Source organism: Heliangelus exortis, chromosome 3 (assembly GCF_036169615.1).
Source record: "Heliangelus exortis chromosome 3, bHelExo1.hap1, whole genome shotgun sequence".
Classification (NCBI taxonomy): domain Eukaryota; kingdom Metazoa; phylum Chordata; class Aves; order Apodiformes; family Trochilidae; genus Heliangelus; species Heliangelus exortis.
In genome coordinates, this window is record NC_092424.1 from 50,469,843 (window position 1) to 50,484,736 (window position 14,894).

General features: G+C 43.8%; 1 protein-coding gene across 6 annotated transcripts in view; it reads left to right on the top strand.

Moving 5' to 3' along the window:
* Window positions 1-1,789: 1,789 nt before the first annotated feature.
* Window positions 1,790-14,894, top strand: part of PCMT1 (protein-L-isoaspartate (D-aspartate) O-methyltransferase) — a 33,551-nt gene continuing 20,446 nt past the window's right edge. The window contains exons 1-4 of one of the 6 annotated variants that reach the window (XM_071740554.1): window positions 1,790-1,862; window positions 2,286-2,408; window positions 12,973-13,077; window positions 14,206-14,237. In XM_071740554.1, coding sequence (XP_071596655.1) covers window positions 2,354-2,408; window positions 12,973-13,077; window positions 14,206-14,237 — 192 coding nt within the window. In that variant the 5' untranslated portion in view covers window positions 1,790-1,862; window positions 2,286-2,353. Of the gene's footprint in view, window positions 1,863-2,089; window positions 2,409-2,603; window positions 3,060-12,972; window positions 13,078-14,205; window positions 14,238-14,894 lie in introns of those variants that run through there. The other 5 variants (XR_011725220.1, XR_011725219.1, XM_071740550.1 and 2 more) reach the window with 5 other exon arrangements.

Sequence of the window (14,894 nt, forward strand, 5' to 3'; positions counted from 1 at the left end):
GGCCCCATCCAACCTGGCCTTGAACACTTCCAGGGAGGGGGCAGCCACAACTTCCCTGGGCAACCTGTGCCAGTGTCTCACCACCCTCATAGGAAAGAATTTCTTACTAATATCTGTTGTAAATCTACCCTCTTCCAGTTTGAAGCTGATACCATTTGTCCTATCACTCCATGCCCTTGTAAAAAATCCCTTCCCCAGCTTTCCTTTGGGACCCCTTCAGCTGGAAGGCTGCTATAACGTCTCCCCAGAACCTTCTCTTCTCCAGGCTGAACAAATATAGCTCTCTCAGCCTGTCTTCATAGGAGAGGTGCCCCAGCTCTCTGATTATCTCTGAGGTCCTCCTCTGGACTCACTCCAAGAGCTCCATGTCTTTCTTGTATTTGGAACTCAAGAACTGGATAACTGGATACAGTACTCCAGGTGGGGTCTCACAAGAGCAGAGCAGAGGGGGAGAATCACCTCCCTTGACCTGCTGGCCACTCTTCTTTTGATGCAGCCCAGGATGCAGTTGGCTTTCTGAACTGCAAGAACACAGTGCCAGCTTATAGTGAGCTTTTCATCGATCACTGCCCTCAAGTCGTTCTTTTTAGGGCTGTTATCAATCCATTCTCCACCCAACCTGTAATTGTGCTTGGGACTCTCCTGACCCAGGTTCAGGACCTTGCACTTGGCTTTGTTGAACTTCATGCAGTTTGCATGGACCCACCTTTCCAGCCTGTCCAGGTTCCTCTGGATGTCATTCCTGCCCTCCAGTGTGTCAACCACACCACACAGCTTGGTGTTGTCAGCAAACCTGCTGAGGGTGCACTTGCATCCGTGTCACCAACAAAGATGTCAAAGAGCACCAGTCCCAGTACTGACCCTTAAGGAATGCCACTTCTCACTCAACCACTTGGACATTGAGACGGTGACCGCAACTCTTTGAGCGTAACCATCCATTACATTCCTTATTCCCTGAGTGTCACACCCTTCAAGTCCACATCTCTCCAATTTAAAGGCCAGGATGCCGTGTGGGACAGCGCTAAATCCTGCGCTCAAGTCCAGGTAGAAAACGACAGTTACTGCTCCTTTATCCACCACGGCCAGTGTTTAGCCATAGAAGGCAAGTGCTAACTCATTTTTGGTCTTATTTTCCAGGCGTTCAGTCACACAGTCACACCTCCTCGCCCCGGGCAGCTCCCGCACCCCCGCCCCGGGCAGCTCCCCCCTTCCCGCCTCCTGCAGCGACCGCCGCGGCGGGGGCAGCGCTCGTGCCACCTGGCCAATGGCAGCCCGTAACACGTAGGCCTGGCCCGCGCGGCTGGCCGGGGACCAATAGCCTCGCCCCATGCAAAACGCGGCACCGCGGCACGGCGCTAATTGGCTCCGTCGCACCGGCGGCGGGGCTCACGCTGGGCCAATACGAGGGCGGAGGAGCTGGGGCGGGAGGAGATACCCGGCCGGTACCCGGGTTCTGCCGCCCGCCGCCCTTCTTAGGTACGCGGGGTGTGGCGGCTCATTCCTCGAGAGCAGCCAGCAGCAGGGGCGGGGAGCACCGACGTGCCGTTTCGCCACCTCATTCATTAGCGGAGCCCCTAAGCTGACAAACCCCAGCCCCCAGAGCCGTAGAGTCCCGTCTCGACGCCCGCAGCCGCAGCCTCACCCTCGCCCTCCCTCTGGCCCCGCGGCCCCTGCATCCGAACTCGCCAACCGGCAGGAGCCGCTGAGCCCGCGCTGAGCCCTACAGCTGCCGCTGTAGGAAGAAACGAGCTCGGGCCTCGGCGGTTGGGCTCCAGAGGGCGCTACCGGCACAGGGGCTCGGACTACATCTGTGCTCCGCCGCGCCGTGCTGCTCCTCCGCAACCCGCAACGCAGCGGCGGGGGTAACCGCGCTCGTGTGTTGCCGGCTGCTTGCGGCGGGCGGAGAGAAGGCCGGCTCCCTCGCGGGGGCTGCAGGAGCGGTCTCCGGGCACCGGCAGGGGCGGGGAGGGGACAAGACCGGTCCGGCCCGGCCCCTGACGGGCGGCTGCAGAGCAACCCCACCCCCGCCCCTCATGCGGGGATCTCCCCACGCGCGCCCCTGGGGGCGGTGGGCGCGCATGCGCGGGGGCCCGCGCGGGGCCGGTGCGGCGGCGGCAGCGGCCGGAGAATGTCGGGCGCGCGGGGCGGTGGGCGCGTGGCCCCTCCTCCCGGCGAGCACGCGGCAGCCGCGGCGGCGGCGGCGGCGGCAACGGGGGGGGGAGGAGGAGGAGGAGGAGGCGAGGAGGCGGCGCCTGTGTCGGCGCTGGAGGTTGTGTCCTTCCTAGGGAAGCTGCTGTGCGCAGTCGCGGCGCTGAAGGCGGCTCTGTACCTGCTCCGCAGAGTGTGTCTAGCGATGGCCTGGAAGTCGGGAGGCGCCAGCCACTCCGAGCTCATCCACAACCTCCGCAGTGAGTCCGGGGCGGGGGGCGCGGGCGGGCGGGGCCTCAGCCGCCGGGGCGACCGTTACCGGCCGCTCGGCCGCACGCACTTCGCATTCCCGCGGCGCCTGCCGAGCCACCAACTGTCAAGGAGCCGCGCCGGCGGGGGGAGGAGGCGAAGGCGGCGCCCAGCCGGGGGGTGTGTGTCTGGGTGTCCGTTCGGGTCCCTCCCGGGACGGCGCGGCGTGAGCCGATGCTGTCCCGCAGCCGGGCGGAGGGCGGCGGCCGCTGGCGCAGGGCGGGCCCCGGCTGTTGTTGCGGGAGGAGATGCGGCGGGAGGGGCGGCGCCGATGGCGGTCCCGAAGGGGAAGAGCTGTGCGGCGGCCGCGGCTGTTGTCAGACCGCCGCCTCCCCGCCCCCTTCTCTCCGGCCCCGTTCCCGCCGCCTCTTGTGCGAGCTGAGGCGGAGCCGCGGCGGCAGCTCCGGAGAACCCGTGATCCTCCACACGCACCGGGCTCGGCGTCCCTCTGGCTTCGCTCCGGCCGCTCCGAGGCCCCTCGCAGGGCGGGCGAAGGAGCGGTGGTGTCGGCGGGTGCGCAGCGACCGTCTCTCGGTCTTTCAGGCCCCGGCTAAACGCAATGGGAGCTACCGGGGTTTGGAAAACAACCCGAAGAGACCGAGGTGGTGGTTTTTGGGTAGGATGGCAGCAGTCCGCTGGGGGTCTTAAACGTTCGCTTTCGGCCCCGGCCCCGCGTTGCGCCCTCCGAAGGGGAGGGGTAGTGCCGCTGGGAGAGGAGCGGAACTGTCAAGGCTAGAGAGAGTCAGGCTGCCGCGAGTGGCTGCCCGGGACTCGGCGTTCCTTGCCCTGTCCGATGGCTTGTGCTGTCCCCGTGCTGAACGGGGAAGGTGTTAGGCGAGTGCTCTTCATTGATGTTCTTCGGTACAGTTCTGCAGGGGTCACTTGCATGAAATCCAGGCTGAGATAACAGGTTGATAAGATAACACTTTCTCTCTATTCAGAGCTGTCATTGTCGATCTTACTTTCAATTAGTCGGCATCTCTTTTCTTTGCTCCTGGTCTTTCCCCTCTGGTCAAGTCTGTGTCCTAGACGTTTATGTAGTTTGGAGCCTGTGTTATGGCAGTTGTCTTCTGTTGTAACGGTGCTGCAAGTTCAGAGACAGCTACACCTGCTTGGCCTCCTGCTGTTATTTTTGAGACATAGGAGAATGTTGTTTTCTGCAGTCTGCTTATGTTGGATCCTCTGATCCTGTGGTATTTTCCATCAGTTTCTTCTACCACCCTTTTGAAAACTCTTCTGTCCGGTAGAGCAATGTATACTGTATGGACTTTCAGTTTCACTGTAAAAACTTCCTGGGTAACAAATAGAGTTACAGTATGTTTTGTCGTTTTTTGTTGGTTTTTTTGGTTTTTTGTTTTTTTTTGTTTGTTTGTTTTTTGGGTTTTTGTGTGTGTGTGTGTGTATGTGTGTTTGCTTTGCAACTGTAATGGCTGGAAAGCCTGTTATAGTGAAATTCTGTTCCCATACACAGCAGGGAAAGCTTTCTGACATAAAAACCAATGTTGAGCTCCAAAATATAAAAAAAAATTGATTATTGCCAGAACTGTCTATGGCTCTGAGAACCTGAAGGCAAAACTGATTTATTTGTTAAAGAAAACAATGGCAGTGCTTTTTCAACACATGGAAACTGTTTTGGTCTTTAAAAATCATTGCTGTTAGTATACAACAATAACAGCCTGTATAGGAAGAGGAAAGTAATCTAGAAGTGTTTAATATTTTAATCTCAAAATACACAGATAGTAATTATCTGGAAAATTACTGTCTGTAATTATCCTCTTCCCCCCCCCCCCCCCTTCTGTTTTGTATATGTATGCCAAAATATTTGGAGAGGTGTTAAACAGATTGGAAATAAAATGCTGTGGAGGCACAAGGCTTGTGACCTTCCAGCAATATTGCATTGTTGACCTCAGTGGGACACCATTGATGTTTGTGGGGCTTTATCAGTGCAGAGCAGTTGCAGGATTAAGACCCAAACTTTTAAGCAAGAATTCTCCAGATAACGTATTTTGTTGCTGAAGTTGGGAACAAGTTTATAAGAAAATACGTGAGAGACTTCTATATCATAATTATATATATATATATGTTTTTAACAAACTTAACATTTTAGTCTTTCTGTAACAAAAAAGTTTTCTAGAGAATTCCTTTTGATTAGTAGATCCCACAGTGTATTTTCTTTCCCTAAAAACAGCTAAGCAGCATAGCATTTCTAGCGTTGTTATGCTAGAAGTAAGAATGCAATGCAGATGAGGTTAATTTGATGTTGTCTGAGTGTTTATCTTGTGTGTGAGTGTGTAATTTGCATAACTCTAAATAAAGGAAATAATACAGGTTGTAGTGACACGGTATGTTTTCTTCTGCAGCAGAGCCTAGTTGAGAAGTTCATGCTCATGTCCGTACACACCAGGTCTTTTTTTTTTTGTGCTTATAGAACTGCTCGGGAGGGAGACTGTGTTTTAAGACTTTCTCAGTTCTCCCCATGTGCAACACTGAGTTTTAAACTCCTCTATATCTGTAAGCTGTTGTACTGTTGTGGTTTGAGAAGTAATGAACCATGTCATGGGTCTAAGTGGGCTGGGCAAAAGGGAACCTTCTTAAACTTCTTTTGCTTCCAAATAAAAGCATAAGTGGAAAACTCCCGAAGGCTACATATTCTTTGCTTTTAAAACAGCTGTTAAGAATATTCTGCATTATAAATTGTTAGTGACAGTTAGTAACACATCTATTTTGTGGCAAGGAAATGCTCTAATTTCATGAAACTATATTAACATATGCTTATTGCTCATTTCATTATTGTCTTAACTATAGAATTAACTTCTCTATAAAGGTACCAATCATTGTGTTAGAGCAGTGTTAGATACTTTTTTGTATTTGCATGCAGTTTTAGGTACTCTTTACAACTTTTATATTTGCTTGCATGTCTTGAAAGGGAGAAACTAATGAAGAGAGCCTTGGAACTGCATATATTCCAGTGCATACTTAGAGAGAGGTGACAGAAGAATCTTGCATGACTTTGGTTTTGTTGTTTTGATTTCAGCTTCTTGTTGCATTGCAAACATATTCCTGCACTGTTCATTTGAGGCATCATAGATGCACAATTTGTCACATGAACAAACTTATTTAAAGTAAGTAAAGTAAGTAAAGTAAGTACTAAAATGCACTCTTGACAGTAAAATCTACTCTTTTTCCAAGATGTTCAGCTGTTTTGTTTTCCAGTGATTCTTGAAGCTACTTCTCATTTTTAAAAATGTTTTTTTCTTTGAGTGCTCAGTTCTTCCTGCATGAGGGCCCTTAAAAATATTTTTCGTCTCTACAGAGTAATTATTTTTGTTTGTTTCAAAGTTACATAGTTTAACACGTCTTCAAACTTGAGCAAACTTGCCCTCTAAAAATATTTAAATTAAGAGCTTTCAGCAGACAGCACCTTGAGGAAACATCAAAATGCAGCTTTCTGTAGAGTTCAAAATCATATTAAATACAGAAATAATAGAATTTTTTACTACATTATTGTGACTGGAGTTTCCTTTTTTTATTATTTACTATATAGGGATGCTGAGAAAGCAGGAAAAGTGTGAGTGATGACTTTTTTTTACCATTCTATTGCTTGTCTGAAGATCTTTGGATTCTAAATCTGTGTCTTACACACACACACACACACACACACACACACACACACACACACACCCCCCTCCTTCTTTATCTTCAGTTATCCACTCTGTTTTCTCATCTCACTCTTGGGTCATTATTGATTTCCTTCTGTTTTTCATACTTGGGCTCTCGCCAAATCCTTTTACTTTACATGCCAGCATCTTGGAAATCCACTTTTCTTCCCTACCTGCAGAAATGAAAGACTGGTTCCTGTCCAATTCACAGTCCATCAAAGCTTATTAAATTTTTTTACTGCACCCCTCTCTTCCTTTCCTCCAATCAATATGGTATGCTGCCATGTGAGCATCTTTCTGTGCTTACTTCTCTGATCATACTGTGCCCGTGGTGTTATAACCACGTATACATGCTTTTGACTCCACATTTCCATGTGAAAGTGAGGTTGAATTAACTGGACTATGGCTGAAGTGCTGTGTAATGTTGTTAACCATCTGGGCTTGCTTCCTGCTACGTTCGGTTGTCTTCCTCATCTAATAAGCTCAGATTGTAAAAGTTAGTGAATGTAATTTACAAGATACCACAAATTTCATAGAGTTTTGTGCCTCATTTGAGATCCAATTCTTAATTTGTCAATGTGAATGGTGCTTTGAATCAGTAAGTATTCAAATATTGCCAGGCTTTATGGATTTTATTCTTAGCTATATTAAAGACACTTCTCTAAGTGTTTTTTTTTGTTTAGGTGTTAAATAATTAAAAATGACATTTTGGCAAGTTTCATTTTGGTGAAGGCTTATCCACAGTGAATCTGCACCTTTATTGCAGGTTTCTGATTGCTGAGAAAAATCTCTGTTGGAACTGCCATGTATGTGAAGGCATGCAGTATTGCATTGTTATGCCTAAGATAAGTTCAGCAACGACAAAACATTTTTTTTTTTTCCTCTATCATGGTATTTTCCATGGTTTCTCCAAATCTCTCTACAGCTGGCTAATATTGCTCAAGGAAGAGTAATGTAAGTTGGACAAACATGAAGAAGTGAAATAGCAATTGAAAATTAGACCAGTAAAAACCATTTAGCCCAAATTTAATATGTCCACTGTACAAGTAGTTATGTTAGTGGTTGTGTGCGGTCAGTGAACACATGTTCCTTCAACATATGTACTGGATGGAGGCTTGGGTGGCTAAGCATTGTAACTCATGTGTGGATAGTGAAAGAGTTGAAAATGCAACTAAATTTTTAAATTAAAAATTAACTCATCCATCATTATGTTGTTTTAAGAATATATATAATTTCTTAAATTTAGTTAATGGCTTAGGTGGTATAGAGTTGAAATTTGTGATGCTATCTTTGGCGTATTTTTTATTTATTAGCAAGTAATTAAACTAATTGCTTAAAAGAGGTCCTATAAGACATGTTATTATTAGTGATTTAAGTATTTGTTAGTGATTTGCCCATGTCAGTGAAACGTTCTTCAGGAATTTCTGCACCCTTGGCCTTCTGAGAGGGAGGCCTTCAAGACAACATAATATTGCAGAAAAAAAGCTTTAAAAGCATTAATCACATTTTACCTGTGTGTAAATTATGATTGTGTTCTTAACTGGTTCTTTGTTGCTGCCATATTTTTTCCAGTTCATGTTAGACAAGATACAATGTTAAAAACATATCCATTCTTTCCCACAACAATCTCAAAAGTCAGTGCAACAAAATTCATTCACTCATCCAGGAAAAAAAAAAACCCACCTTTTTTATGCTGCTTCTTTATATCACAACACATTATAATAAATCATTTTTGTTTAAAAATACTTAGTTGATTGAAGATTATTTTTTTTCCTATTGTTGGGTTTAGTGGCATAATGCTATGTTTTCTGTTAGTCTGAAGCTACCTAGTTATAGTAATATAGTAAAATGGAAATAATTTTGCAAATCTGTCTGTTGAGGGGATACCCTCAACTAGATCAGATTGCTCAGAGCCTCATCAAGTCGCACCTTGAATATCTCCAGGGCTGAGGCCTCAGCTAACTCCTGGGCAACCTCTTCCATTTTTCCACTACCCTCATGGTAAAGAACTTTTTCCTATTATCAAATCTAAATCTACTCTTCTCTAATTTAAAACATTGCCCCTTCTCTTATCACTACAGGCCCTTGCAAACAGTCCATCTCCAGCCTTCCTTCAGGCCCTGCAAGGTACTGCAAGGTCACTATTAGGTCTCCCTTGAACCTTTTCTTCTCCAGGCTGAACAACCCCAGCTCCCTCAGCCTGTCCTCATAGGAGAGGTGTTCTGCCCCCCTGATCATATTCATGGCCCTCCTCTGGACCTGCTCCATCGGGTCCATGTCCTTCCTGCATTGAGGGCTCCAGAGCTGGACACAGGACTCCAGGTGAGGTCTTACCAGAGCAGAATTAAGTAACAGAATCATCTCTTGCAATCTGCTGGCCACGCTTCTTATGCAGCCCAGGATGGGATTGGTTTCTGGGCTGCAAGCATGCGTTGTTGTATTAGGTCCAGCTTTTCATCCACCAGCACCCCCAAGTGCTTTCTGCAGGGCTGTTTTCTGAAACCTCATTCCCAAGTCTGTACTGATAATGTGGATTGTTCTGACCCAAGTGCAGGACCCTGCACTTGGTCTTGTTGAACCTCATGAGGTTTACCTGGCCCCACATCTCCAGTTTGTCCTTCTGGATGACATGGTCATGAAATGACTCCTTCTGGAGTCACAGTCGTATTTTGCTGATCTTTTGATTTTCCTCAGCTTTTGCATAGGACTAGTGCCTGTTCTAATGAAGCCACTTTCATAACAACAGACTGTTCATTTGGTCTTCCTGCTGGTCTTGACAGCACTAGCTTTTCTGAAAATGGATCAGTGAAGTGGTTGCATGGAATCACCTCAGTAAGGTGTAAGATGTGCAGAATCTGCTTTTTTTTAAAGTACTATTGTCTCAAGTCTTACTGTGAGGAGAGCTGCTTATCTGTCTGTCCTATGCGGCTAAGGTGGTTTTCAGTGATTACTGATGGTTGTTGCTACGTTGTATTGAACTCTTCAGGTTTGACATTTGGTGTGATTTGTAAGTGAAGTTCAGCATTCTCAAATGTAGAGAGATCCAGGTGTGCTCAAAGGTGATGTCTCCCTCATCTGTTCACAGGTGTTAAAGTTTCTTGGAAAGTGCAGTTCTATTTTCTTGCAGGCTGAACCCAACCTTAAAATGACCTTCTATCCCATACTCCCAAAAGTTTCTTCATGCAGCTGCTGATACAGAGTTAGATGAAGGCAGCATAGCCATTTCAATAAATGTAAGCATTTTATGGATGGCTTTTGTGTTTGAGAAGCACTGTAGGACTAGGACTAGGAGCAAGGAACTAGCCTGCTTTTCTCCACCTCCAGAGAAGAAAATGGCCAATAGGAGCTTTGCAACATTGGCCTACTGTATGAGGGAGCAATACATCCATCCTTAAATGTGTCTAAATTAGTTACTTCCAGACTTTCAAATCCGTGAAAATTAATAGAGAGCTTTTATCTGTTATACCAACATAGGTTGGTTTAGAAGGTGATTGTTAGTAAATAAGGAAGGATTATTTCCATAAAGTAGAAGTGGAATTTTGGAAGGTGTATTTGTATTTGACTGAACCTTGAGGCTCCATACTACTTTGTTGTGCTTGTTGTGTTGAACTTAGCTTTTGGATCCCATGCGGTTTTACCTTTACATATTTTGAGCAGCATTTCGATGCTAATGCAAGATTTTTTTACTTTAAATTCTGCCTCTTTGCGATTTTAATGCGATTTTCTCTTTGTGTTTAATTTCTTGATTTTAAGAATAGTTCTGATAGAGCCTTATTTGTGTCTCAGAATGACAGACTCTCAACTGATTCCTTCCAGTTAGAAGTATGCAACATTCTGTTTGAATAATCTATTCCTGAGAATCCAAATCATAGGGACAACTGAGATGTGCTGTTGAATGTTTTAGGTAAATATTCTTAAATTATCAGCAAGTACAAGACGTTTGTATGTATGAGTTGTTTAAAAAACACTTGTTTGCAACCACCCACTTTAAGTTTCTTTAGCACAAAGAACTTCGTATGTTTTGGCATCAGTGTCCTTTATTGATCCATCAATTTTTGTTCAAAGTGCTTTCTTTGTGTTCATGGTTTAGAGTGAAATCTTCCTAAGCTCATTCCGTAGCGTTTTAACTGAATTGCTTTCTTCTCTTTTTCCTTTCTCTCCCCATAAAAAAAGACCCTTACCTTAAAAACATAAGTTGATCAGCAGCTTAAAACCAACAAACTTCACACTGCTCGAAAATGAAGATGTGGTTCTGTTCCAGCCCACGTTCTTCTTGAAAGTTGCTAGCTGGTTTGTGTGGGCCAGATGGAGACATCTGGAAACTGTTGTCACTTGAGTAATTTTAATCTACTTGATTTAATCTTTTGTGACAGAGTGGTATGTGCTTTGCGTCATGCTTTAAGACCTCTATGATTTTAAAGTGTTAGTGTTTTGCTGAAAATTCATTTCCATAAGTGCAGTACTCTGCAATGGTTATGGAGAAAGAAACTGGACTATGTGGATGCTGGAAAAGCCCCACAGTAAGTAGTTTTGAGGTGTGCACGAGCATTTTTTTTATATGAAGCCAGCAACAGGAGGTGTTTGAGTAGCTGTTTATAGTTTGTATAGTAAGCTTGCGTGCTGGATTTTATCATGTGGCAATGAGACATCCTTTTTCTGATCTGGGGGGTAGTGTTGGTGTGTTGACTGCTAGTATTTTATGGTTTGGTTGGAAACTTGTTTGAGCAACAGTCAGGATCTCTTCAGTGGTGTAGGCAGTTCTTTGAAAAATAACTACTTCAGTAATGTATTTGTTGTTAATTAAAAATATAGGTTGTTTACTTGTTGCAAGTCCATGATGTCTTTTTAGACTTCAGCTCTTTTTTTTTTTTTTTTTTTTCCTTGCTCTCTGACAGCCAACTGCCCCAGTTTCCCAGGTTACATCAGACAGTGGTATATTTCCACCTCCAAATCCAAGAACTGCTCTGTGAGCTCTTTTCCTGTTGTCAGGGTGTTATTTGTGGAAAAGAAGCAGACTAGAGTGGGTTTTCAAAACATGCTCAAATTATGTCAAGCTGCCATTGCTGCGGCCTCTGCACAGAGTAACACTTGAACTCTGCAGGCCATGCTCTTGCTCTGAAGTGGTTACTTATGGCTTCAGCCCTTTGAAGCTTAGGAGTTGTGTTGATATAATCCTAATAAACAGTTGACTTTTCATTTTAAGCTGCAAGCCAGTGTGTTTGTTTATCAGCCTTTGCTTGTAAACACTTTAATTAAACATCTGATTTGTTTGCAGTACTGATTATCAGTCTTGAAATGCAGGTACTCAAGGAGAATATTCTGTGCATGTTATCACTGGAAGGGGTAATCAATATATATATTTATTATTTTTTTTTTTGGGGGGGGGATTATTTTGCTGCAATATATAGGTTCCTTTTAAGATTTAGAAGATGCTTTGCATTGGAATAGAATCATAGAATGGTTTGGGTTGGAAAGGGACCTTAAAGATTATCTAGTTCCAACCCCCCCTGCCACATGCAGGGAGACCTCCCACCAGACCAGGTTGCTCAAGGCCCATCCAACACAGCCTTGAACACTTGCTGGGAAGGAACAGCCACAACTTTCCTGGGCAACCTGCTCCAATGTCTTGTCACCCTCACATATCACCACTGTTTATTAGCAAATAGTTTATTATTAATTGCCATAGGGTTGGGATCCTTTTTTTGGCATTGAAAGATGGCTTGAAATTAGAGTTTCCTCTTTGCAATATCAACTTCCATTACTGGCTTTTTTTAGGAGCTGTACTTGTTTTCTGGACTCAGTTCAGAATCTGATAGAGATGTGTTGTAGGCAGAATTAAGATCCTGGCAATTGATCATCTTGGGACTGACTACTGCAGGAAGGAAAGGACTGTCACTGATGTTCTGTTATCAACACAGGAAAAAATTACCATGTCAATATTAACTTCACTTTGTAGGGCTTGATTGCTTTTCTTAATTCCTACCTAAAATTTGTTGTTGTCTCTGTTGTATAACAAGCACATTTGGAAACCAGAGTAAATCTGTCTGGAGGGGGATAATGTGAAGCTCTGTAATTACACACTCATAGCTGAGAGGGTGTATTTTTTATAAAGAGGGAACATTATTCAGTAAATTCAGTACATTGCTGAGACACAGAATCCAGATAGTCCCACCGGTTCTGCTAGGGATGCAGAGTATGGGTTACTTGCTTAACTTATTTACTGATGAAAAAGATGCAACAGTCAGCAAATATGTTTTTTTAAAAAAACTTCAATAAAATTGTAAGGAAAAATTACTACACTGCAGTGCTGCTGACATTTTACATGCATGTACCCTTGCATTTTGTTTTGAAAACTGAACAAAGACTCAACACGTTTTATAAAAACTCAATGGCTTCAGTGCCCTAGCTGAAGAATCCTGATTCTGTAGGAGTTCATTTATAAAAGGATTTTTTTGTTTTGCCAACACAGATGAGAAACAGATATTGAAAACAGAGTACTTCGAACCAGGATGCCGCTTGATGTTTAGAGTAACATCAGTTTCTTCCTAGCTGTGTTTTCAGTAATATCAAAAGTATGTGTGAAGTTGAGCTTTTCTAGGGGACAGGTCTTTGCAAATGTCTATACAGTTTCAGAAAAGCATCTCTAACTGCTGGTAAAGCCTTGTCCAAAGTTCACTGGCTTAAACATTGTTTGCTCTATGGACTACAACTTCAAGTATGATGAGGGTTAGAGTGTCAAAGAGGGTAAGGTATCATGATTTCTCACAATATTAGGAACATATTCATGTATTTCACATGCTCTTGCATTGCAGAAGAGAAACAATTTTTTCAACTGTATTTATTTGTGTATTTATAGAAAATGGAATAATCAAAACAGACAAGGTATTTGAAGTAATGCTGGCTACAGACCGTTGCCACTATGCAAAATACAACCCTTATATGGATTCTCCACAGTCTATAGGTAAGAGCGGCTTGAAAAAATGAGATTATTCTGGTTTGCGTAACTGTGACTAACTTTGTTGTGCATATATTTCAAATGTGAGCGGGATTTTTAAAATTTTTAAGCTTGTTTAGTTCTCTTATCGGTTTGTTAATAGTGAGTGGTGAAAATCATTAATTGTATCAGGGTTTTATTAGTTGTATAGGAAAATTCAAAAATCTTTTAAGATACATATTTAAAATCTGTGACGCTTTTGTCACAGAAACAAATATAGGTGTACCTAGAATCACTGAATGTTTTCTGTTGGAAAGCACCTTAAAGATCATCCAGTTCCAACCCCCCTGCCATGGGCAGGGACACCTCCCACTAGACCAGGTTGCTCAAAGCCCCATCCAACCTGGCCTTGAACACTTCCAGGGAGGGGGCATCTACAACTTTCCTGGACAACCTGTGCCACCACTCACACTAAAGAACTTTATCCTAATATCTGTTGTAAATCTACCCTCTTCCAGTTTGAAACTGATAGCCCTTGTCCTGACACTATATGCTGTTGTAAGAAGTCCCTCCCCAGCTTTCCTGTGTAGACCTCTTCAGGTACTGGAAGGCTACTATAAGGTCTCCCTGGAGGCTTTTCTTCTCCAGGCTGAACAAACCAAACCAAACTCTTCCAACCTTCATAGGAGAGGTGCACCAGCCCTCTGATCATCTTTGTGGCCCTCACCCGTTCCTTCATATTTTGTTGTAGGTGTGTGGAGTTTGCAAATAGGTGAGGATATTGTCTGCAGAAGTTCTATGGTTCCCAGCACATCATACTTGTACTAAAAAAATTTACCTTTTTGAATAGGGACTGAGTGAAAAAGGCATTATGTTATTATGGGAGACATTACTCTTCTGAATTCAACATAGTTTAAGCTAAGACAATTAGTGACAAAATGATAACTGCTGTCAAGGGCAGAGCCTTTTTTAATATGATATGATGTATCTTAACTTGCTTCTGAGGCAGAGTACTTATGTAACTGTTGGGGGGGATGTAGTGCCCTGAATGACAGTGACAATTAAGGTGTTGCATTTTACAATCAAGGTAATATAGATCATAAAATTGTTGTCTTAGCTATGATAAATGTGTTCTTCCGTTCTCTTCTTTTACAGGTTTCCAAGCAACAATCAGTGCTCCACATATGGTAAGCTTTAAACTTAGGTGAATAGTATAGGTGATTTTATAGACATACAGATACTTCTGAGATAAAATATTTATTCTAGCAAATTCAATGAACAGTTGATTGCAGTGGTGCTGTTGTGAACTGCCTAGTGGGAAGGCACAAAGAGTCAGAGGCACAGTGATAAGATGGGAGTTAGTGGACAAAAAATGTAATGTAGGAAATTCTGATTAGTTTATAGGTTGAAAAAAAAAAATACCATTGAGAGTAGTTAAGCACTGAAACAGGTTTTGCAGGCTGTGGAAATTCTGTTCTCTGATATACAAAGAAGCTGACTGGACAGGGCTCTAAGCAGCCTAATTTAAAATTGCCCTGTATTGAAAAAGGGTTGGACTACAGGATTTCTAGAGATCATTTCCAAGCCAGATTACTGTATAACTTAGCCACTACTGAATTCTTGTATTTTTATAGCAGTGATTTCTGTGGTGTACTATTGCTGTAATGCCTTTAATTCTTTGAAAAGGGGAAAAAAAATCCAAAACATTGTACTGAGATGAAGGTTTTTTGCCAAGTGGTTTGAGACCAGGGCAGTCATGACTGAGCACTAAGAAGGGATTTCAGTACTTAGATCTAGCACAGACATATTTTTTCTATCTTTATTTGAGATGAAGGATGAATAGA